Raw genomic sequence first — 25617 nt, forward strand, 5'->3', positions numbered from 1 at the left:
CCTGAAAGTCGAAAGGGTCCGAGGCGTGAGTCTGGTACCAAGCGTAGAAAGCTTCTCGTTGTTCGGTACGCATGTTGTCGGGGTCGTAATAGTGAGCCTCAGGCAAATGGGGTAGAACGGCGTGTTGATTGGCTTCCGTATTGAAAAAGTGTGGAAAGTACCCTTTAGCCATTTCTGTCATTCCAAACGTTTTAGGCATTCGACTCAAAAGGCATGGCCAAATAGCTCATCGAATCTTTAAACTGCACTTGTCCCACTTGCATGAAAATGATTTTGGCTCCGTTCAAAGTGACTTTAGGACGTTCGGTGCCTTGTTCCGTATAGTATCTGAGAAGAAACTGTCCATCGTATCCGGAGAAATTGTGAGCCATGACTGTGGCATGACGATGACAATCTCCGTAACGTTCGATGTCCTCTTGGCTCCACGTCTTGTCGATGGGATCTAAGACCCATTGGGCAAAATCGGCTAACGTGTTCGGTCCTCGAAAGATTTTTCACGCCCTCCGGGAATCTTGCTGCTGTGAGGGCAATGACTGAAGATAGGTTCTTGAATGCACTTCTCGCACGCTCGATGAGCCACGCAGAAATTAGGAATGTGAATGCCAGTCTCTTGCATGCATTCGAAATCGAAAAAGATGAAATTGCCTTTCTTCTTGTGACCGTCCTCTTTCTCTGGTGGGGGTTGGTATTTTTGCACGTAGCATTCGTGTTTCAAGTCCACGATGTGGTGACAAATGTGACATTTTTTCTTTCCTGAACATACGTGTGCCTTGGCATTATTGGTACGTAGGCCTTGTCGACACTTAGGGCACAGTCTCAGCAGTTGACAAGCACATTTCTGCTATGAACCTTGCGTCTTCAGATGTTGTTGGTAACAGGCAGGGCTGACAAACGTGCGCAGATTAGCAGGACATTCTACTCTTTCTTGTCCTTCGCTCAGACAGGTGGAGAGGCCAAACATCCTGGGCATTTCCATCCGCAATGTTTGTGTTGCTCTCGATTGTTATAGCCATAGTCACATTTCTCACAGTAATAACTGTATCCCAGGAATCCAGTGATAGTGATAATGGTATCGAAATGGTCATCGTGATAATAGACATGAATGTATTTTCCGTCCTTAAAGTCTTTCCCTCGAAACAACAGAGGCCCACGCACTTCTTGAGGGTGCACTTTCAAGGTGTAGCGTGGAGCTAGGACATCTTGCAATTTTTGCATTTCAGGAATGCCACAGGGTGTGTCTTTGGACAGGCCAGCTTGTTTCAACAGGAGTTCTGCTTCGTTTCGTTGTTTGGCTCAGTCCGATTGTTGAATAGTTTTCCAGGTTCTTTTCCATTCTGCCGTGTCGTTCTTGTTGGCATAGGTTCGTCCCACCACGATGGCTCGGGCTAAGCACATCTGGTCTTGAGGGTTGTTAATTTGGACGAGACTCTTTTTGGTGCTGCGAAGGTCGTTCACCAATAACACCTTATTGCGTTGTCCGGTCCCTTGAGGAGGAGAGACGTGGGCCATTTTCGGTGTGGCTTTACCATCGGTGATGTCAAACTGGTCATTAGATTGTTGTACGTGTTGAATCTTGTCCATGATTTTGGAAGGGGTTAGTTCTGCCGGTCTGCTAAACTCGATCCAAACAGGGGATTTCAAGCTGTCGTGTTGTATGGATAGTGTCAAGCGATCGTCTTCTTTGGGTTGACATTGTCGCTTGAGTGCGGTGAGCAAAGAATCCCACATCTCGGTGATAAACCCTTCTGCTTTCTCCAATGGTACGTCGGACTTGAAATCTTTAAACTTCACTGTGTAGGTGTAAGCCGTGGTTCTAAATTTTCTAGAGGAGCGCTTTTCCGTCTATCGAATGGAATAGTACTTTTCAGGGTTAACTAAGGGTGGTGAACTTTGTTTAGAGGGTTCGGATTCTGGTTCACTCATGTCCTCTTCAAAATCACTGGCATGAATTTGTGCCAATACTTCAGCTCTGGTACGAGGCGATAGATCACGTTCCTGCCTCTTACTTTCTTCTTCTTCTTTCTTCTCGAATGAATAGGATCGTTTCATCTTGAGTGCAAAACGTCAAATGACTCAAATTTAAACACCATAGACTAATTTATAGTCATGACAAACCAGCGTATATAAAAAGGGTGTGTGTCTTGTCCTTTCACTATTCATTTCACTCTCAAACCGAGCACAACGATGGAAGAGACTACCCAGATGGAACGTTTCATCAGAGCTTTGCGAGGGGTCATTAGAAAATTCTCTTCAGACCAGCCGACGGACTACTCTCCTTCCTTTCGAGATAAAAGTCAAGATACTTGCTATATCTGTCAGAAGAAAGGGCATTGGTCTTCAGAGTGTCCAGACCGTCAAAAAAGAACAAAAACCGGGGCTAGAAAAGACAAAAGTCAAGATACCTGTTATTATTGTCAAGAAAAAGGACATTGGTCTCCAGATTGCCCAAAAAAGAAACAAGAGGAGTCGGAAGAAAAGAGGGATTCTTCAGAAGAAGAGAGAGATTCTTCAGAGGAAGAAAGCAACCAGGTGAAGAAAAAGAAACAGGAGAAGAAAAGAAGAAGGGAAGAAAGTGAGGAGGAAGAGGAGGAAAAGACTGTGACGGTGAAGAAATTGAAAAAAAAAGAGAGAGTAAAAAAAGAAACAGAAGAAGTGAATGTAATTTATAAAGTGTTCTGTTGTGAATTGTGAATTGGATTGTAACTATGGAGAAAAGAATACATTAATGATATAAGGTAAGTGTCTTTGAGTTTTGATTTTAAAATAAGAAGCTACACTCACGCACTCATACACAGACATGTACTATAAGGGTAAAATGGGGGGGGGGGTTGTTGATTTTTGAGTTATTGGCAAATTGAAAGGCTATCTCTTTTCGAGAGAAGTGGGTGGCCCTGAAAAGGGCCTTTTTTGGTGTAGGGGTGAGTTTAAGCAATCAACTTTAACTGCCTTAAGCCTTTGCCACGGCCGAGGCCTACTTCTGATGATGATGATTGGGTTGAAATCACTAAGGGTGGTACGATAGGCTTAGTCACAGGGTTGGCGTGTTTAGCTCGGGAAGGTCGTATTCTCTTCGGTCGTGATAAAGAAGTCTGATACATTTGTTTCAGACTTCTTAACTCCGCTAAAATGTCCAACAGTACCGTAGCCGTTTGATTTTCACCCTCTTGTTTCTTTGCTGCTACTTCTTCTTCTTGTTTTTTTCTTACCTCTTCTTGTTGCTGTTGCTGTTGCTGTAGGAGAAAAGCTTGTTCCGCTTCCTTTTGTCGTTGCATAAATTTCTCCAATTCTTCTTTCTGTCTCTGTCTAAAATTCTCCACTTGCGGTAATGAAGAATGAGACGAAGGTTCCGGAACAAATTCTTGCGAGGTAAGAAAATCCTCAAAATCCCAATGTACCTCTTCTGAAAGTAAGTCCGGGTTCCCTTGGGCGGTCTCCACTGCTGGTGCCCCCCAATGGATCGTTTTCTGAGTTTCCGTCATGTTGAATCACTGTCGCATAGATTGACAGCACACAGGCGCTAGCGAATCTATATAGACCACATGACGTCACAGACTGCTGTCTTCGGATTGGATGCGGACTGACTGAATTTTGTAACGCGTGTTCGGATTGGTGAATGAACTCAATCCGTTTCAATCCTTCCTCTACCTATAAATAAGCGCAGTTCACTGCATTGATTCACCTGTTCTCGTCGCCTCACGATGTGGACCACAGTTGAATCATCCACCCTTGTGTCTTCCATGATGTTTAGGACGGACATGCTCATGTATGTCCGGTCCAAGTGGACTGTTGTTGATAGGACAGATACTAGTCTATGGATGAGAAGAGTTTACATAGAAAGACAAGGATGCCTCAAGAGGATGCTTGTGTATGGACCTGCAGTTAGAAGGAGTTTAAGAAGAAGAAGATGTGACAGATGCCATCTATGTTAATATTAATATTAACATAAACCCAAAGGCCCTTTTCAGGGCCAGCCATATTTCTCGAAAAGAGAATGACTTTTCAATTGCCTACCCCTTTATAAAAATTTAAAAAAAAAAAAATCCCATGTTCAATTCCCCTTGTCCCAAAAGTAGTTTTTTTTTCTAACATGTTCAATTCCCCTTTGTCCCTAGACAAACCCACACTTTATTCCCATGTTCAATTCCCCTTGTCCCTAGACAGACCCAAACTTTATTCCCATGTTCAATTGCCTTTGTCCCTAGAATCGATATTTTTTTTTCCATTGTTCGAATGCCTTTGACGCTAATCTCAATATTTCCTTTTTTTTTTCCTTTCTCCAATGTTAAATTCCATTGACGCTAATCTTACCCAGGGTTTTTTTGCCCATGTTAAATTTCCATTGACGCTAATCTCGCCCAGGGTGGTTAATGTTAAATTTCCATTGACGCTAATCTCGCCCAGGGGGTGTTTTTAATGCTAATTCCCATTGACGCTAATCTCACCCCTTATACTACTCCCGTCTAATACAGAGTGAAGATAGGGGGTTAAAAACCCCGTCTAATACAGAGTGAAGATAGGGGGTTAAAATCCGTCGAATACAGAGTGAAGATAGGGGGCTAAAATCCGTCTAATACAGAGTGAAGATAAGGGGTTAAAATCCGTCTAATGCAGAGTGAAGATAGGGGGTTAAAATCCGTCTAATACAGAGTGAAGATAGGGGGTTAAAATCCGTCTAATACAGAGTGAAGATAAGGGGTTAAAATCCGTCTAATACAGAGTGAAGATAGGGAGTTAAAATCCGTCTATTTCAGAGTGAAGATGGGGGTTAAAATCCGTCTAATGCAGAGTGAAGATAGGGGGTTAAAATCCGTCTAATACAGAGTGAAGATAAGGGGTTAAAATCCGTCTAATACAGAGTGAAGATAGGGGGTTAAAATCCGTCTAATACAGAGTGAAGATAAGGGGTTAAAATCCGTCTAATACAGAGTGAAGATAGGGAGTTAAAATCCGTCTATTTCAGAGTGAAGATGGGGGCTAAAATCCGTCTAATGCAGAGTGAAGATAGGGGGTTAAAATCCGTCTAATACAGAGTGAAGATAAGGGGTTAAAATCCGTCTAATACAGAGTGAAGATAGGGGGTTAAAATCCGTCTAATACAGAGTGAAGATAAGGGGTTAAAATCCGTCTAATACAGAGTGAAGATAAGGGGTTAAAATCCGCCTAATACAGAGCGAAGATAGGGGGTTAAAATCTGTCTAAGAGTGAAGATAGGGGGTTAAAATCCGTCTAATACAGAGTGAAGATAGGGGGTTAAAATCCGTCTAATACAGAGTGAAGATGGGGGTTAAAATCCTTTTAATTCATGGCTGATTTATATATCAGAAACACGTTTTTGTAAGTCGAGATATTGCACTTTGACACATAGCCCTGAGATATTATGAACTCTGAAAGAGTAACTTGTGTAAGGTAAAGTAGTTTGCATTTGCAACATGCACAATGGAGTGAATGTTTTCACACCTGTCTTTTTACTTTCATGTATTTTAGCTGAAAGTTCTTTGGGTATTGTACTTGTGGAAATTGTACCTGCTCTAAGCACACGTGTGCTCGAAAAACCACCTTGAATTAGTCTTAAGCAGTTATTAAACAAGGCGAAAAGAATTTTGCAAGAATAGATAATACCAGCTTCTAAAAGCGTGCTCAGTAAATTACAATAGATAAAATGTAAAAAAATTGCATCGGATCTTTTTTTTTTACGATTTACCTCTGTACTCCAGGAAGTGAAAATGACCAAATGGAGCTAGCAGTTTTATGATAGATGCACATCTGAAGTAAGGACAAAATAATTAAAAGTTTGTTCAACAAAACGTAATATATAGCCAGTGAGGAAAACCGGGGAAATTCTTTTTCTGTAAAAAGCTCACCCTATGCGAACTACGAAACTGTTTTGGCACCACCTCAGACAGTACGCTCGGTCTGGTCACCGATCGAGTAAAAGCTCTTTTTATACATTATTACTTCAAGACGCCAGATTATATTATATAAGTATGTCATTATTTTTCACAATAAATAAGTCGCTAACTTAGGGACCGACCATTTAATTTGTGAGGCATTGGGACGGGGTTTTTGTGAGCGGAAAACAATTTGGCATCCAAGTAGCGTGATAAAATATTCTTGCTCTAATTTTTAGAAGAAAGAAAGAACTTAATTTATTAATTATATTAGTTGAAAAATAATTATCTTGAGATAAGTGGAAGAAAAAAAAGTGCCCTACCTACCCCCGAAACGAAAAAAAAAAAATAAATACAATTAAATAAAATGTTCGGACCCTTACATTCAACAGGAGTTTTATCTTCTCCGCAACCTTGGCTCACAACAAACCAACCATGATCCTTAGTATACATGGTCAACTACTAAAATATGAACTACGTACAAAAGCCAAAATCGAATAATATTATGAGATCTATTTGTTTCAGAGGAAGCCACACAGGTACTAGTTTGTTAATTTTTGGAAAAAATGGAATCCTTGTGAGAAAATGGAGACCGCCTGAGGTACCCCTTGGTGACGAGTGGTCAGTGAACTTTTATATTGTTGTTCTTATTTTAGCCCATGAAACTCCCTTGGCTGGTCATTTATGGGTCATTAAGACTTATCACAAGCTGTTGCATCATTTTTATTGGCCGAAAATTAAAAGTGTTGTTTTTAACTACTGTAGATCTTGTCATGCTTGCCAAATGAAAACCCCAATCAGAAGATACCAAAGGCTCATCTGAAACCTATTCCTGCATTTGACGAACCATTTGGAAGAACAATGGTGGACTATATCGGTCCTTTATCTAAGACCAAGACCACACAGCCAATACTTGTTCACCATAACGTATGCGCCCACAAGATTTACAGAGGCAATTCCGTAGAGGAATATTATAACGAAAACTACAGTAAAAGCTTGAATAATTTTTTTTTATAAATTATTTTTGGCCATCAAAAGTCTTTCCAGTCTGATTAAGGGGTAATTGATATTTTTAGAATTTTTCAAGAAGTTATGAGTCAGTTAGGCATAATAGAGTTTAACTCTTCTGCGGATCACCTGAAAATCAAAGGGCTTTAGAAAGATTTCATCAGGCTTGGAAGAATATGACATATTGATTTGATACAGGAAAATATTTGAATGTGAATGTTCATTTGCTGTTGTTACTGTTAGGGAATCAATTCAATGGTCATTATGTTTTAATCCTTTTGAACTAGCTGTTGGACATACTGTCCATAGATCATTGAAATTTGTTAATATAGATACTTCATTCAACCGAAAATTCAGAAATTATTCTTCATATTTTCTCTTCTGTAGTTAAATTTATTGCAGCTAAATCAAAAATAGTCAGTCTAATATAATTTTTATTCATTAAACGAAGTAATAATACAATGAACTTATAGTTTAGTGTTAATATATACGCTGACCTTGTGTGAGATTGTCATATATCAAAATGTACCTCAAGGCAGTGATGGTATTCTGGCTTTGTATACAAACAACAAGACTGTCATGGTAATGAACTGCAACTTTATTCAAGTATCTTAATAAATGTATCATCTTGTGTTATGGTTGAAAATAAATCAAGAGTTCGAGTTTACTCAATTCCATCTCCTTAGTCAGCTGGTACGAAGCATACTCATCGCTAGTGTCATAATCCAATGTAGTATTATCAGGACCTAGCTTGGCCGTTTCAATTCACTGGTCCAGAGACATCGTCGTATAAGACTAGCCAAAATCCTCTACGCTCGTCTTTTAATGAAATTTCGCCCGTATCTTGCTACTATACTCTAGAGACAGACAGACAGACAAACAGAGGCGGCCTTTGGACATTTTCATATTTAATTTATACTCGATTTTTAGAAAATTATAATCGGTTTAAGAAACAACATCAACAATAATGCATTAAATACATTACAGTATCTGTGCCTTGTAACCAAGAAATTTATCGCATATTGTCGACAGGTTGTTGCAACTTTGTATCATTGATTATATAAACACTGTAGATAAATCCCAAGGAAAGTGTACACATACCGTTACGACGAACGATATGCTTGTAGGTTACATGATGTAAATTCAGCTTCAATTTTTCATCCAGCCCAAATTATCTCCATGAACTCCAGATTTCTGTGTATCTTGTCCCTTATGCATGGGGGGGGGGGGGGCGGGACGGAAAGCAGAAAGGTTGGCAATGAAATTGTTTACCATTTTAAATATTCATTTAGAAAACTAGGAGTATTAATACTTTTTATCTTTATTTTTGTACGTCACTAATGATTACTGACTGGAAGTCAATCATTGATATATAGGCCTAGAATCAACAGCACATAGTTTCAAGATTATTTATATATGCGTATTATTGCGCCATGGGCCGATCACAGTTTGATAAACCATCACAATTTGATAAACCAACAGTACTGGTATATCAAATTGCTTTATACCAGCCGTGTTATTATATATATATATATATATATATATATATATATATATATATATATATATATATATATATATATATATATATATATATATATATATATATATATATATATATATATATATATATATATATATATATATATATATATATATATGGGTGGGGGGTACAGATATGCATGTAGTATGATGCAACATAAGTACACAATGCGCTAATGTATGACCAATAAAATTTGCCACGAATATGCTTGTGTCGAAGCACATGGATTCCAGCTCTTTCGAGATAAAACACAAAAGTGGCACCAATGTACATAATCAGTATTCCAAATGCTGTGCTTAGTAATGTCGTAACTACATTATACCTGAGCTATGATAGATACCTAATGCCCCGTATTAAAGAGATGAGATGAAAGTAACGTAAGAACAAAATAATAACAATAATTAATAACCCATTAACTGAATCATGTGATTTTATGTAGCTTTCGTTATATTAGTAGCTTCAGTTAGTGCTTTATGGCTATAATATGAAGATTTCTAACCTTGACAAAGCTCGTGGAATACCAATTTAATAAATATAGACACACTCACGCCTTTCCTAGATAGAATTTATATACGTCTTTCTAAGTTCGAATAATATTGGCATTCAAATACAAAGTGATAATCGTCTTTTTAGCACATTACGAAAATGACGATTCCTTTGATCCAGTGATGTGAATTACGGTCTCTTCTATTTTCTATTTAATAAATCCCGATGCCCATTATGAGGGAGGCGAGTAGCGGCTCCGACCTAATGCTTTATGCTCTCCAATTTAAGGTTAACGATGTAACTAGACAGACTCCCGCCTCTAAAAATCATTCAAATAGGAGAATTTAAATAATTATGCAGTTGCGTTTTTAGTCATTAGACGTGGCGGTGCAATAACAATGTTATTACCTAATGTTGCTCACGTACTACTCAATTTAATATATTAAATAAGACATATATAATTCAATTAAATGACACTGTTCTAGGTATGTCGGCTTAGTATTCGCGACAACACTGAAATAACATCAAAGCTTTCTGTCTTCCACTCCCTCGCCTGAAAGATAGCCTACCGAAGTTACCCATTTAATTTCTTGCCCCCATCTGTAGCATATTAAATACAGCCTACTGACGGATAAATTTCATGATTCAACATTTTTGGTTTATTGAATTCCCAACATAGTCATTATATTGTATTGCACGCATTTTAATTATGTTATCGTCCAGAGCAGTGCTTGTATACGATTCTGAACCTTATTCTACAAGGGCCAGAATCGTATACAAAAGGTAGAAGTCGACTCAGAAAATATGTAGCCATTTTTGGCCTGTACATCAGATTTGAGTATTACGCATCGATATTTTGTATCTTTTGAATGTATAGCTTGTAAGAAAATGATGAACTCTTTCGGCATTACGTAGCCTGTTTCTTGACAATCTCGATTCACGACATAAGATTTTTAAACAAAAATTGTACGGTCGTTTACAATCACATTATTGCATCAAACTGGAATTTATATTCAACATTTATGTTTATGTTGAGTGGCAATCTTCTGTTTGAGACTGGCTCATGTTAGTGATGAATTGTCGAATGTGAATCGTTTTTTTTTGGGGGGTTGGGTTGGGTTGTTTATTTGTTTGTTTTGCTTTCTTTTTTAATTACGGCAGGGGTGGGCAAACTACAGCCCGCGGGCCGCATGCGGCCCGCCAAGGGTTTTCATGCGGCCTAGGAACAAGTCATCATTCGCACTGACTCTGTTTATGTTACTCTGTTTATCAAATAAATGTGCTTCTTATGAAGTTTAAGTTTAAGTTTTCAGATATTAACAACATATTAACAATTGAAAATTAATTATGATGTTATTTAGAAAAATCTTTTGTTTTTGCTATTTCAAATATTAATTATTTTACTTAAGGAACTATGCGGCCCGCGACAAGGTGTAAATTTGTGTATGCGGCACTTGCACTGGAAAGTTTGCCCACCTCTGAATTACGGTGACTAATTTATAAATTGGACATCAAGAAAATATTGGTTTGTCGATTTGGTCAGACGTTAAAAATTGTTCCCGATAGTTCCATAAGAACACCTTTGTCCGGAATAAGACAGATGTGTATGTTTCTCGCAAAAGTTATTGTTTCCTACTACGTGAATATTTAGAAATGCTAACTGGCCAAAACCTGCATCTAGAATGTACGAGGTAGTCTTCCCTACAGAGAGATCTGAGAGAGCAAAGTAGCAATAAACATTTCGCATGATTGTTAATTGGTTAAGTTTTATTTTATTGAAGAGCCAACGATACGCTGTCTCAGTTCTTCCCCTTTGTACATTAGAGTGGTGCCAAGAATGCGTGATTTTGTGTTGTATGCACAGGGAAAGATTATATAAACACATTAATGCCACTAGGGGTCGAGTCTGAATTTTGGACTATAAAGTCCGTTTTCGGCTGCACATTCTGTTTTACGACTTTACGAAAATTTGTATGGTTGTGAATTTGTTATGGCAAAATGGGTCCTTTCATGGTCATCTGTCCCTTGTATTAAAGGAATACCCGAGTCTCATTTGTCAACCTTTTATACATTCCATATCTTCCATTTTTGTGCAGATTTTTTATGGTGTTCAAAATTGCAAGTATTTAGCGACTTAAAGCATTGCCAGGAGAGGTGGGGATGTGGAATTGGCGTGACTCTAGAGGCAGTAATCATAGAAGGATCAACTGACAATGCGTATGCTTTAACTGGTCCTGTTTCTCCATTCTTTGACGAGTTTCAAGATGTATGTGTTGGTGATTATGGAGTTTTATTTCGATAGCGAGTGACTGCAAATTTGAGATGGTATATCCTCAACCCTGGCCGTGACCAAAAACTGTTCAGTGCTACCCAAGTAGATCAGCTCTTGTTAGTCGGTGAGATGTCTGTTTGTAGATAATGTTGTCTGTTCTTTATCAAGAACTTTAAATACAACATTTTGACTTTTCACCGATAATTTTCTCCGGTCTGATTTGCCTTTGGGCAAAATATTTTAATTTCATTAGCACAAAATTATGAGCCAGTATGACAAAAAAAAAAAGAAAAAAAAAGAAAGAACTAAACGGGAGAAAGTTAAGGAGATTATACACAATTTCTATTTTCTTCAGTGGCAGTACTGAACGGATTCATGTATGTCGCTGGCGGGGAACCCCAGAACGAGCACGGAAATCCCGTCAACACGATGCACCGGTTTGACCCCAGGAACAACACGTGGCTGCTTGTTGCTTCCATGAAACATGCCAGACAGAGTTTCCAGTTCGGTATTCTGAATGGGATGATTTATGCTGTAGGTACGGACGACCAATCTAATTGTGGTGTAAATAAATGGCTCTTATTACATGGGATATGTTTTCTTTTCAAAGAGATTGTGAAGCAAAATTGTGCACAGAGATTCCTTGTGGCTTTGCAGACAACATTCCATTACATCTTTAGTCGAAGTTCTAATTCCCAATTGTTTTTGATCACCATTCTTCCATCTTACGTGCGCAAAGACAGTTTAATATTTTGAGTTTATACTACAATGTCTATCTTAATAATGACATTAAATGATATGGTTATTAATCTTTCAGTCGCTAAACATAATCTTGCCCCAAAATAATTAGAATAAATACTGTTAACTATAACTTATTATCTGTTCCTTTATCTGGCAGTTAATTGCAGCAACAACAATCAATCCTTTATCTGGCAATTGATTCTAACAACATCAGTGCCCCCTTTATCTGGCAATTAATTTTAACAACATCAGTCCCTCTTTTATCTGGCAACCAATTGTAACAACACCAATCCATCCTTTATCTGGCAGTTAATTCTAGCAACACCAATCCTTCCTTTATCTGGCAGTTAATTGTAGCAACATCAATCCATCCTTTATCTGACAATTAATTCTAACATCAGTCCATCCTTTATCTGGCAATTAATTCTAACAACATCAGTCCCTCCTTTCTGTGGCAATCAATTCTAACAACACCAATCAATCCTTTATCTGGCAGTTAATTCTAACAACATCAATCCATCATTTATCTGGCAGTTAATTCTAACATAAGTCTCTCCTTCATCTGGCAGTTAGTCTAATATCAATCCCTCCTTTACCTGGCAATTAATTCTAACAACATCAGTCCCTCCTTTATCTGGCAGTTAATTCTAACAACATCAATCCATCCTTTAACCGGCAATTAATTCTAGCAACATCAGTTCCTCCTTTATCTGGCAGTTAATTCTAACAACATCAATCCATCATTGACATGGCAGTTAATTCTAATATAAGTCTCTCCTTTATCTAGCAGTTTAATCTAATATCAGTCCTTCCTTTATCAAGCAATTCATTCTAAGAACATCAGTTTCTCCTTTATCTGGCAGCTAATTTTAACAGTCTCTCCTTTATCTGGTAATTAATTCTAATAATGTCAGTCCCAGTGGTACAAGTTTTCAAGGGCTAACAATTGCACAAAAGGTGAATATCTAATTTTATCTCAGAAAGATGAAATGATCACAAAAACTCATATATTTTTCATAAAGCAGGCAAACGTTTCAAATGTTCGAATGGCCGTCCTTCAAACTGGAAGACAATTATATTTCAACCTCCTTACTTTGCACATTATATATTTTCTTTTGACTATATAGGGTTGATGACAGTTCCGGGGTTTGGAATGGCAAAAGATCTCCAAGTTTCAAAATGTTCAGTCGCTAATTGTTTTATCCATTTGCTTTAAATTTTCAGCAGAAAATTAAACCTGAAAAATTTAAGAACAAAAATGTGATGAAAATATATTTACAATGTGAATTTAAAAACAAAGCTTATCGACGGATTTGTCTTTATTTTTTAATCCTTTTGCGTAAATTTAAGGATATAAGCAAGGTATGAGTAGTTGTGAAAAGTTCAAACACTATATAAAAAAATTAAATGCCACAAGTCTAAATCCGGTACCAAAATAAAATTAAACATGTTTTTAAGTTAGGTAATGCAATCAGTGGACATTATCAGTCTCATTTTTTGCTCAGCAAAAGTCAATTTCCAATATTTTCTGGATTCATGCTGTAGAGACTTTGAAGTATTTATCCCTCTATCTTTCTTTCTTTCTCATCCAGGAGGTCGCATTAACGCCACTGATTCCGTGGCATCGGTGGAGCGGTACAATCCTGCCGTTAATATATGGGAAGACGTCACGCCGCTCAACTCCCCACGACGTTGTGTGGCTGTCGGTTGTCTGTCTGGACGTCTGTACGCGGTCGGGGGATCAGGTATGTCTTCTCTTTTACTAAACGCTGCCAGCGCAAGCAAGTTTAATTTTGGCAAAAAAGATGACATACAAGAACGCACAAAACAACCAACGAATACGTAGACACAAACAAAATTAACGATTGTTAGATGTAAGTAGATCCAATACTTAATGAGGAGAATGGGTTTTATACCAATAATTGGAAGGTAATATTTTTTTTTTTTACATTCGGTGGAATGGTATATATCGTTAATTCTGTTCGTCCACCCGGTTTCGTCCATCGCGAAATTTTGCTTCCATTCAATAATGTTCGAAGGACTAAATGAACTGAAACCAAGCACAATATTAAAAAGAACTATATCAACTTTTATTTTCAAAATTTTCTGACAAAGTTTGAGAGAATGACCTAATACGTGTGGTTGCATATCAAGCCAAACTCTTTTGGATGGTGGCTATGATGTCTTAGAATGTCTAAATTCATCGAAAGTATGTGGCCCTGGGTTTCTCGCATTTAAACTTAGGCGAAATATTTCACAATCAATTAAGTACACATGCGTACTTTCTTTTACACCCACCCCCACCTACGCGTACATACGCTTGACGCCCTACCCCCCCCCCCCCCCGAATTCTATTGAGCTTCCAATATTTAATCAACGCAGAAACGATCAAGGATTAATAATGTTAACGGTTTTAATAAAACAGGTAGTCCACCAACATTGAATGTCTGGCTGCATCAAAGAAATAAACTGCGTGATTTTAAGAAGTTTGTCTAGTGTCCGCTAAAATTCAAACTCCGACTGAACCCAGTCGAACAGGTTACGCATAATTATTATCGAGGTTTCAATCACCCATCCCGTTTTATATGCATGCGTACATTATCAGTAGACCCACCCACACACACATACATGCGTATGCATTTGGGTTAACCCTACCTCCACCTACATGCATACGTACTAAATGAACGGCGCCTCATTGGAATTAGCAAATGTATTATCAGGGCAAGGTGTTCAAAAACCGCTGTGTCAAACTGTCGTCCTATATGTCCACTTTGTATTTCATACCCTATCTAAAGTCACTGAGAAGTGTGTATCTATGGACGCCACAATATTGTGCAGCACGATATAATTTTACATTGTTACGTATATTGACAGCAGTTTGTATTGTGTGTGACCTTTATAACTGAGGGTAGAGGTCTACATGACTACTCTCATGTTTTGTCTTGTTAGCAAGTTGTAAATAGGTTGTTTCTTTCGGTCTAAGTTGACGGTCCATGCTTGCGTTTGACTTTAAAAATTCTACAAATAATTTGTTTACAGTTTCGTGTAATTTTCCATTAAAATGATGTACTTTTTCAGAAAATTTCTTCGTGACATAGGTCAAACATTCAGATGTCTGATATTATATTTATTTTGCTCATGGGAAGACAGTGCTTAAACAAGCAGAGGTTTTCATCAAATCCTGAAAATCCTATATACACAGTTGCATTTGACAAAGTTTTTGAGATATATCGCGTTGAAACTAAACATTTTTACATGTACTTTTTCATTCACTTACTCGTGCTGGCATTTAGGACAACCCTACTCTCCGGAAGCAGACAGCTGACGAAAATGGCAACTTCTGCGTGCTCAAGAATTTTCAAAATAAAGAAAGTGTCCGTTTTTTTAAATCTCCCTTAAGTTCTACACATTCCTTTTGTCATAATCAGGATTATTAATGTGAAAGTCTGAGGAATACCGTGTCCTTATAACTTTGAACCTGCGTAAAAGTGCGAAAGTGTGGAGCGGAGCCTTCAAGACTTATTATATGACGATGGTCCAAAATGGAAACTGCCTATCTGAGCGCCAACAAGGTCACTATGGCCGCCATCTTGAAAATCTTGTTAGTTTTGGATGCTCTTCATCCCGAAACAGATGGTTGTGTTGACTTGAGGTTACATTAAAAGACTTTTTAAAATATCTAGTTTGCCTCAATGAAATGTTTCTGTTCCTTCCTACAACTTAGAGCCCATGTCGGCCATCGATAAAATTTTATTATGGCTGATCCTTCTGATTTCCTGGTTATAATGACACGGGATTTTCTCCCAAACCCCTTCTGCAATAAGTATCGATAGTTGGTCCTGAAAATCTTCTCTCGACATTAGATTTTAGCAACATGACAAAAACTAGACATGCTTGACCTTGTCATGGAGTCTAAGGCCATTACTTTGATTTTTGTACTTTTCTGATGTAATGAACATGCTGAGTTGTGCATATATATATATATATATATATATATATATATATATATATATATATATATATATATATATATATATATAACCAGACTTAGAATATGGGCGTATCTTGACAGTATCTACGACCATTTCAGCGATCTTTGTTGATGATATCAGGTTAAAGGTCAACGGCCATGACACAATTTTGGGGACACCGCACTTATCTTGCAAACATGAAAACACACTCATCTTGAAATCATGATAATTCTACATATAAGAGAACATTATATATTCTTTTTACATAACATGGGATGTTTGAGTTTCTCAAAAAGATGGTTTCAATACTCGTTTCGTTTCTAGGCGGCAAATCTGTCTCCAGTAGAGTCGAGAGGTACAACCCTATTGAGAATAGATGGGACCTGCTCAACCCAATCAACATACCGCGTTTCTTCGGGCATCTTTTCAGTGTACATAGCAATCTGTTCCTAGTTGGTGGTGCTACAGTGGATGCAGACGGAAATGTCGTCTGCGTGGATTCCATAGAAAAATTTTCCCTTTCCACCGGTCAATGGACAATCATATGTACCATGCAAAATCCTCGTTCTGAATTTGGAGCATGCGTAATGAATGACCGGATATACGTTTTCGGAGGATACAATTGGAACTTGAATCAGAGGTCATGTAATGTGGAATACTTTGATACGGACACCAACACTTGGAGCAGTCTTTCGAGGCTTGAGCAACCGTTAACCGGATTAGCAGCGTGCACTATAACCTTATATCATAGAGGTTCAGTAGAATAAAACATCTGAAGACCAATATGTTCTTTTACTTTGGAAAATAATGCCCTTTCTATTTAAATTTTATCTAAAAGCGTGTGGGAGTGAGTGTGGTATCGGTGTGCAAAATGGTCTCTCCCACTGAGATTTTTATTTTAAAGTTCACCTTATGTATGTATGCATGTCATCTGTATCTATTACTATCGTTATAGTTTTGTATTCGAAATGTTATGCCACATAAAAAGTAAGGATTGCTCGTTAGGTTTACTATGTGATCTTTTAACTGCCAGTGATCTGTTTAGAATCGACGCGGAATCTCTCATTATCTGCATCCTCTTTCATTGGAGCGGAAACTAAAATAATACCTCAAATTTCGATTACAGGACCTATACAAAGCCTCCAAATAAGGTTTAAGTATAGCTTACAAGGCCTATATAAAGTGTGCATGTAATGTCTAAGTTTAGGATAGAAGGCTTCTCTACAGCTTCAAAATAATGTCTGAATTAAGATTACAAGGACTATACAAGCCTTAAAATAATGTCTAAGTATAGGTTACAAGGTCTATATAAAGCATGCATGCAATGTCTAAGTTTAGGGTAGAAGACCTACATACAGCTTCAAAATAATATCTTAAATGAGGTTACAAAGCCTATGCGAAGCCATAAAATAATGTCTAAATTTAGATTATAAGGCCCATATAATGCATGAATGCAATGTCTAAATTTAGGTGATAAAGCCTATACAAAGCCCCAACAAAATTTCTAAATTTAGGTTATAAGGCCTATACAAAGTCTCAAAATAATGAACTTACGTTACAAGACCGTTGTAAAGCGTCAAAACGTCATGCACATTCTGCAAGATAGATCTGAATATATATAACAATTTGCAGTTTGTCTTTGTGGAAGAACAAGGAAATAGTTGATGAGACATTGTGTAATGTAACTGATAGCGATGAGACGTTGTGTAATGTAACTGATAGCGATGATACATTGTGGAATGTAATTGATAGCGAGTACGTATAACCTCAGTGGATTTCTGCAGATCTTAGAGAACTTGTAAGAGGATGTCCTCACATGATGACAGCGATACTATCCATTTTAAAATACGGGCTTTGCAAGATAATCTATACGATTAGAAATTAAAGCACTTATTCCAAGTATACACGGACAGCTTGTTGTCAAAAGCCTTAACTTTGGCTCTAAACAAGCACAAGTTCTTGCCTTGTCAAAACCCTAACTTTGGCTTAAACAAAAACAATTTCCTCTCCAAGATTTCTTGACATCAGACCTTCTAAGTAAAGGAATGAATGCATCGGCCTTTAAAGTGGGGGAAAATCACTACAACATGGATTCATCAAAAGTTATGGTCTTGCAGGAGGAATAGTGTACAATTAACAGTTACACTGGAAAAAGGAAAAGAAGTTAATCTTACATGTAATATTGGAGCATATATCTTTATTCAGTAAGATCAAAAATCTTTCTTTCGTTTCAATTTTAATTGTAGTTGTTTGGCTTTTCTGATAATACCTGCTTCTCTTTTGCTATATGGAAACAATAGTAAGCTATCGATCCTTGTCTAATTGTTAACTCACTTAAAACTCCATGTACTTTGCATAGGTAGCAACTCAGATGAATTTAAATTTCTGCTATACAAGTCCTCATAAAAGTCAATAAATTGACCTATGGAATTTCTGGCGATAGGCCTAATTTTTCATAAAGTTGTTTTGTGGCGTAACTGTACCATTCTGCCCTTCGCAAAAATGTATTATGCAAACCAACTAAAATGGATGAAGACAGTTCATTTTACATCGATGTCAACTAATTTCCTAACTTGAATTCTTAAAGCGTCGGTTTCGTAAATCAAGGGTCGCTGGTTTGATGCCCTCCAGGCCAACATCGGTTGGCTGCCTCGGCGTGTCTTTGGGAAAGGTATATGGCTCTTGTTTCCTCGGTGTGTAGGCTATACTGTTTTAAAAGCATCATAAAGCCAGCACAAAAAAGAACATAAATAAATCCGTCAAATCTAATAGTATATATTTAATCGACTCTCAAAGATCCAGTGCACTAAAGGGTTAAACAACCTTCTGGTTTATCTCTTTCTTGGTGCCGAATACTTACAGGGTTTCTTGAACTTTTGAGAATGAATCGAATTCATTCTGCCCGAACTTAAAAAAACAATGGCATGAAAGTATTAAAGCCTAAAAGGAACAATTTTTATCCATCTTTTCAGGACGTTTATATGAACATAGTTTGCCTCACTTTAAGAAAAGATTCATCTCCTTTTGTTTAAATTGAAAGACGTTTCAAAGATATGGTTAAACATTTTTTTTTAATAGTGGAAAATATAGATAAATATTTTATTTGAAAATTCTTTCATACCAAACCGTTTTGCGTCTTAATATATAGGTCAGTTTTGATGTATTTGTGGTTACCCAGGTCCAAATACATATTCACAGACACAAACACACACATGAGCGCACGCGAGAGAGAGAGAGAGAGAGAGAGAGAGAGAGAGAGAGAGATATGTGATTCTGTAACAAGAAAAATTTTCTTTGGGAAAAGGCTGTTTCAATGGGAAAGATGACGTCAAATATTTTGCTAACTTTGTTTAAAATCGAAACGAAGAAACAATTATATCGTGTTATTGTAATAATTGGTATCTTATATGCCTTACTGGAGTTTGTCAATATGTCAGATATTTAGGTCGATACGGATAGACAGGTCCCAATCAAAGAATAGTATTACCATAGACTACTTTTCGTTTTTTTTTTACCATGTCAGTGTCCAAACAAGTTCATTTGGGCGACTATTTTAGCCCCTTGTCTTATATATGGCCTATTCAATCCTGTCAGTGGCAAATTGCTCAGTCTAGCATATAGTCTTATCTTTTGAACGCCACATTCTATTTTCCCCCGTTGAGCACAATTTGGCCCATTTTTGAAACATTCATACACCTCGACCTGCCAATGTCCGATGCAATAAAAGTCTTTATTTTTGGCTTTTTGCAGACTTCAAGTTTGTTCTTGACATTAACCGGTCGGGAAACAGTCTGGTGGATTCTTCTACTCAGAAAATAATACCTTATAATAACTGAAGGGCAGAATAAATAAATATACGGAGTCATCGTGAAAATAAAAGCAGATTATTATTTTATTCAAAGTCATATAGTTTTCAAAGTCAACAGAAGTTCATGTAGTTATCAAAGCAGAGAAATTTGTAAGTAAATTCATCATTTCGTTCACAGCAATCACGATTTTACATTAACCTGTGAATTTTGCAAAGATTAAGTTGTGTATAAGAATGAGCGACTCTGTCTAAGAAAAAGCCCCGACGCTATTGCTAAATGTAAAGTAAAGGTTCTAGCCTGAATCACATATGCCATGAAACATTTATGAATTTTCTTCCGTAATCACTTTCTTACAGCTCATTTTCACGGAAATGGCACCATGGGACACCTGACTATATATATATATATATATATATATATATATATATATATATATATATATATATATATATATATATATATATATATATATATATATATATATATATATATCTATATCTATATCTATATATATATATATATATATATATATATATATATATATATATATATATATATATATCCTTTTAATTAATCAAAACACATTTACTTTCGCTTAAAGTAATTTGATTATCATTGTCAAGCATCGAAGTCATGAGAAACAACGATGCTGCTAAATCGCAAATTACATTGAATGTTTGGTCGACGTCGTATTTAGATTAAAATAAATCGCAAATTACATCTGAATGTTTGGTCGACGTCGTATTTAGATTAAAATAAATCGCAAATTACATCTGAATGTTTGGTCGACGTCGTATTTGGATTAAAAAGGATTCTAATGTCGCTGAGGTTATGGCGAGAGCTAGGAAAGACCGAGCAGATGATGCTTCAAGACGAACTTAAAATCTGATATTAGCGAGTCTTCAAATTACACCACTGGGAATTTATTTACATAATCTCTTTGAATCTTTTAATGTAATAAGAAATAAACAAAGCCATTACAACAGTTCATTTTGACAGAACCTTTGTTCTATCTATTAAAGGTCACAACAAATCTTAGGTGTCCCATGGTGCCATTTCCGTGAAAATGAGCTGTAAGAAAGTGATTACCGAAGAAAATTCATAAATGTTTCATGGCATATGTGATTCAGGCTAGAACCTTTACTTACAGTCGTCTCGACCTAATCCTTCTCTAAGCTGCATTTATATCTTGGGGCTTATTTGGGCTCTTCCCTAAAAAGAGATTTAACCAAGACAGAGTGCAGCAGACAAAGCCAAGAAAAAGAAAGATTTAAATGTTGGGTAGGGATCAACTATAATGCTGTTTTCCAGGAGAACAAAATGGTACACGGTGATGCATCGAAAAACGCATTACCGCAAAATGAACTGAAATTGGATAACACGAGTTCCTTCTATATGTGCTTAAAGAATGGAATGCCACTCTTTTCTCTGTTAATGCTGCACATTTTGCATTAGACTAATTTGTCAAACATTAAGGCCCTTGTAATGTTGATATTGCTGCCATATTTTTAAATACTTTTTACCAGGAGAGATACGCATGCTTCCTAGATGCCTTTCTGTTATTTAGTATTTCTGTAAACTGTGTCGAACATTTTATTTGCTGTTATGAAAAGTATTTTCACAGGTGACATTTCATTCACTATAATTCGAAAAATTACGTTTGCAATTATTTACGCTGACCTGATCAGCAGGACGTAAGCAATTGAGGGTAGTCCTACGTCGTCTGCAGTACGTGAGTATTTTAGGGTGGTCTGACGTCGTCAGCAGGACTTGAGTAGTTAAGGTTGGTTTGACGTCGTCAGGGCGTGAGTATTAGGTGGTGATCTGATTTCGTCTGCAGGATGTGAGTATTTTAGGGTGGTCTTACATGATCCGCACATAAATATTAGATAGTAGTCAGTCCTGCAAGATTAAACCAACTTTTAGTTGCTCATTTCTGGCACCGTCAGTTTATTTTACAGGGGCCTTTAGCGGTTTAAGGTCAAATGAGTGCATGATGTTCGTGCAAACACGAGAGGAATAAAGATGTGAATTATAGAAAGAACTCTTTTTATCAATTATTCAAACACTTAGCAGCACCACATTTTCGATGATACACCATGTAATGTTTGTGAAGCCATTTGAACATAGCTGTAATCCATTTCATTAGCCACGTTGAAAGCTACGCTCTGTTAAGCACACTACATCACTTCCAGGCTAAAATAAAATCTTTCTAATGACATTTAATTTCATGACAGTCATACTGAGAAATATTAATTACAAGTAAGGTTCATAGGCTTTATGACACGGTGGAGGGTCAGACTTTTGTTTGCTTTAATAATGGAACAACTAAGGCAATTTGCACACAGTGTTTTCGGTGTGTTCCGGATTAAAAACTTTGGAGACCCTTTTGAACAAATCCTATTATTCAATGTCAACTCCTATTTTGCAATGGTTTTTGAATGTTCCTCCTTATGACTATAAAACGACAATTTAGTTACAACTATCCTAGAATCCCACTGGCTTCTATAGTTGACAACAAGTTTTGAAGAAACAAGAGGAGATATGAAGATGTTAAGACCCTGTGGAATTTACTTGAATCTCAAATCAGAACAATCAAAACAGTGGGCAATTTACCCTTCTACACACGTCAGACAGAGCTTTGAAGATGCATGGACTTTATGGCATTATTTCTTGCAGTGAGGATATTGGTGTGTGAGTCGTCCATTATTTAGTTTCTTATTGTGAAGGTGTTCTTCAGGTAACCAACAATCTTTCGTGTGTTTGCGAAACTTTTTTCAATTTCTCAAAATTAAGAATACATTTCTTGGAATTTCAGCTAAAATGATGAACATAAGGAGGGATGGGTCTATATGGTTTTTGAAAGAGGAAGCTTTGATCAATTGCAGAATAGTTTAACGAAAAACGCTTGGCATGAGATTAAAACAGACAACAATCAGGGTGTTCGCTTCCCCATTCTAACTGCCCCATATATTGCCATAGAACATCACTAACGTGTCTCCCGCAATAATAAAAAATTGCGGCACACGCATGTTGTTTTTGTATTGATGCTCTGGACTTTTACTGTATATTTAGCTACTTCATAAATTTAGATGTTGTAAATTACCTTGGAGAGATGTAAATTAAAATTAAACCAGGCACCATCTGCACACGCGCAATGACTAACGAACTTATTTTGAAATTACATTATCCGTAATTTACAATCAAAACACGGTATAAGCGTAAGGCTTTCAAAAGATGGTAGCCATTCAAGGAAAGACATATTACTGAGTGTTAAGCACGCAACTCGAGAAGCTTCTCGAAAATTATAACAAGAAATGTAGTTTTGTCAGACGAAAGCAAGAGACTGTAACCTAAAAGAGAGCTTGCACTCAATGAAGGGATGTGAAATAAAGTAATCAGAGAAAACATTCCTAGTGATACTAATATAAATAATAAATACAAAATACATACATAAAGCCTTTGGAAGTTATGCAATTAAGGAGTTGGAGGAGGAGTTTCAACGTTCATTGATAGCATCGTGCATGTAAAGATATGTTGTCAACTCATTCTTCTCAGGCATACATTTTCTTGACAAAAATATAAACCGACTTACAACAATAATCAGTTATATTGTAAATCTCGGTCGATCCGTGTAAATTACATATCCATAGCTCGTTCGCGCAGCACCTTGCACGTACAGCCTGATTTTACCTTGATATAGTCTACTCGGAAAGGCTGTGTCACGTTAAAGTCCTTGACGATTGCATACATATAAGTAAACTGTTGGACGCATCTAGATTCGTATACCGTCTGGTTAATAAATCTGCAAGGAGCATACGAATAGTCTGGTGCACACGACTTTTCGTAAAATTTCTGCACAGTGTTCGAATCTCTGTAAAGCTGTAGTAGCTTCCCGTCACGTGATAGGCCCCCTAGTGGCGAGATTCTCTCTAGAACAGTAGGACAGCAGTCAAATCCAGCATTTGGATCATTATCGTGGAGTTTCCCCCGCTTGTCTCGTCCCCCCAGTAATCTGAAGAGAGAAAGAGACAGAATTTTGTTTAACTAGTTCCATTACCATAGTTTAACTAGTTGCATTTTTTTATATTTAACTATTTGCATTAAATTAAGGAGAGAGAGAGAGAGAGAGAGAGAGAGAGAGAGAGAGAGAGAGAGAGAGATATTGAGATTTGTTGTTATATTCCCTGGGTCAGTGCCCATCCTTTCCCAAGTTAACCGACAAGGTCATAAAAGCAAACATTCTGTTCATACGCATGTTTCATGTGTTTATGATGTTAGGTACATGAACAGTATGATATAATAATAATAATAATAATAATAATAATAATAATAAATAAATAAATAAATAAATAAATAAATAAATAAATAACGATTCTTCGTCCTAAATTGTCTTTACTTTGCGCAGGCGTACACAGTATGGGGAACAATGGAATTCTGAGAAGGCGGGGAAATAATGCATAATGAGATTCAACAGTTTAGGAATCAGATTGAAGGGTCGATTCATATTTTACTTTGTGGATGACGTTTATTTCCTGTTTACATATTTACAAGTTCTCTTTGAAATAATTACACGTTTTGAATGTCAAAGGTCGTCAGTGTTTACGTAGTAGGAGTTATGAATGTCAGAGGTAGTCATGTTCACGTAATACGAGTTTTTGGATGTCAGAAGTCGTCAGTGGTTATCTAATACGAGTTTAATTTGACCCCTTACACATGCAGTTGGCCGAATGGCGGGGCGATCTTCCGAATACAGTGACCACATTGGGTTGAATATATGACCACTGTGGTGTGAAAACATTTGCGCATGTGCTCTTCTACATATATTGGGGTTGTTTCAAAGATGACGGAAATGTTTTCGATTTGGTCAGTTCCGTTTCTTTACATGTCTCTCTTCGACACTTTAGAACATCGATAGCATTGAATAGTCATTACCAATCAGCGATATAGAACCGAAAATCAATCACTTTCTTTTACAGCGAAATTGACTTTAAATGAAATAGCAAAGTACAGTTTGGCCCAGAACAATACTGAAACTAATATCAAGGTTGAATTTGATTCATTGATAAAGTGTAGGTAAAATTACTGTCAACTTATAACCTTAATTGTAGGTGGGGAAAATATTTTGTATAACAGGCAAGTTATCTAGTTAGACTTCTGAATATATACCAAGCTTTGGTTTCCAACAGATAAAGAGGCAGCTGTTGTCTGTTATCAGCGATATACTCTAGCGGACGAGTGATAATAAGATGAAAATCCCTGAAGACTTTTGAATATAAAACAATTAGAAAAGGAAAAGTACCATTCTGAAAAAGAAGACTGATTCCTCAAAGCCGTGAATAATAATAATTCTTCCGGCAGCATGTGTTGAATAATTAAGGTTAATTGGGGTACCTGATGGAATCTGTATTTCGATGATAAAGTATGCAAGTAGTGAATGGGGATACTTTACGGACAATGGGAATTAGCATTAAAAACACCCTTGGGTCAGATTACGGACAATGGAAATTTAACATGGCGAAAAATCGTGGGTCAGATTACGGACAAGGGGAATTAACATGGTGAAAAATCGTGGGTCAGATTACGGACAAGGGGAATTAACATGGGAAGAAATCGTGGGTCACTTTACGGACAAGGGGAATTTAACATGGCGATAAATCGTGGGACAATCTACGGACAAGGGGAATTGAACATGGGTAATTTTTTAAATTTTAAAAAAAATTTTTTTAAAAAAGGGGTAGGCAATTCAAAGACTATCTCTTTTCGAGATATATGGCTGGCCCTGAAAAGGGCCTTTGGGTTTATGTTAATATTAATATTAACATAGATGGCATCTCTCACATCTTCTTCTTCTTCTTAAACTCCTTCTAACTGCCGGTCCATACACAAGTACCCTCTT

General features: G+C 37.0%; 2 protein-coding genes across 3 annotated transcripts in view; one reads left to right on the plus strand and one right to left on the minus strand.

Annotated features, from left to right (window-relative positions):
• LOC149802118 (kelch-like protein 13) overlaps window positions 1–16692 on the plus strand; it is a 48524-nt gene extending 31832 nt beyond the window's left edge. The window contains exons 3-5 of one of the 2 annotated variants that reach the window (XM_089954388.1): window positions 11553–11735; window positions 13531–13683; window positions 16234–16692. In XM_089954388.1, coding sequence (XP_089810514.1) covers window positions 11553–11735; window positions 13531–13683; window positions 16234–16676 — 779 coding nt within the window. In that variant the 3' untranslated portion in view covers window positions 16677–16692. The remainder of the gene's footprint in view (window positions 1–11552; window positions 11736–13530; window positions 13684–16233) is intronic. The other variant, XM_089954389.1, reaches the window with a different exon arrangement.
• Window positions 16693–20259: 3567 nt separating this feature from the next.
• The window catches only part of LOC149802119 (uncharacterized), a 41708-nt gene continuing 36350 nt past the window's right edge, over window positions 20260–25617 (minus strand). The window contains exon 4 of the mRNA XM_089954391.1: window positions 20260–23733. Within this exon, the coding sequence (XP_089810517.1) occupies window positions 23358–23733 (376 nt within the window). The 3' untranslated portion in view covers window positions 20260–23357. The remainder of the gene's footprint in view (window positions 23734–25617) is intronic.

Source organism: Sinohyriopsis cumingii, chromosome 4 (assembly GCF_028554795.1).
Source record: "Sinohyriopsis cumingii isolate HCF-2022 chromosome 4, ASM2855479v2, whole genome shotgun sequence".
Classification (NCBI taxonomy): domain Eukaryota; kingdom Metazoa; phylum Mollusca; class Bivalvia; order Unionida; family Unionidae; genus Sinohyriopsis; species Sinohyriopsis cumingii.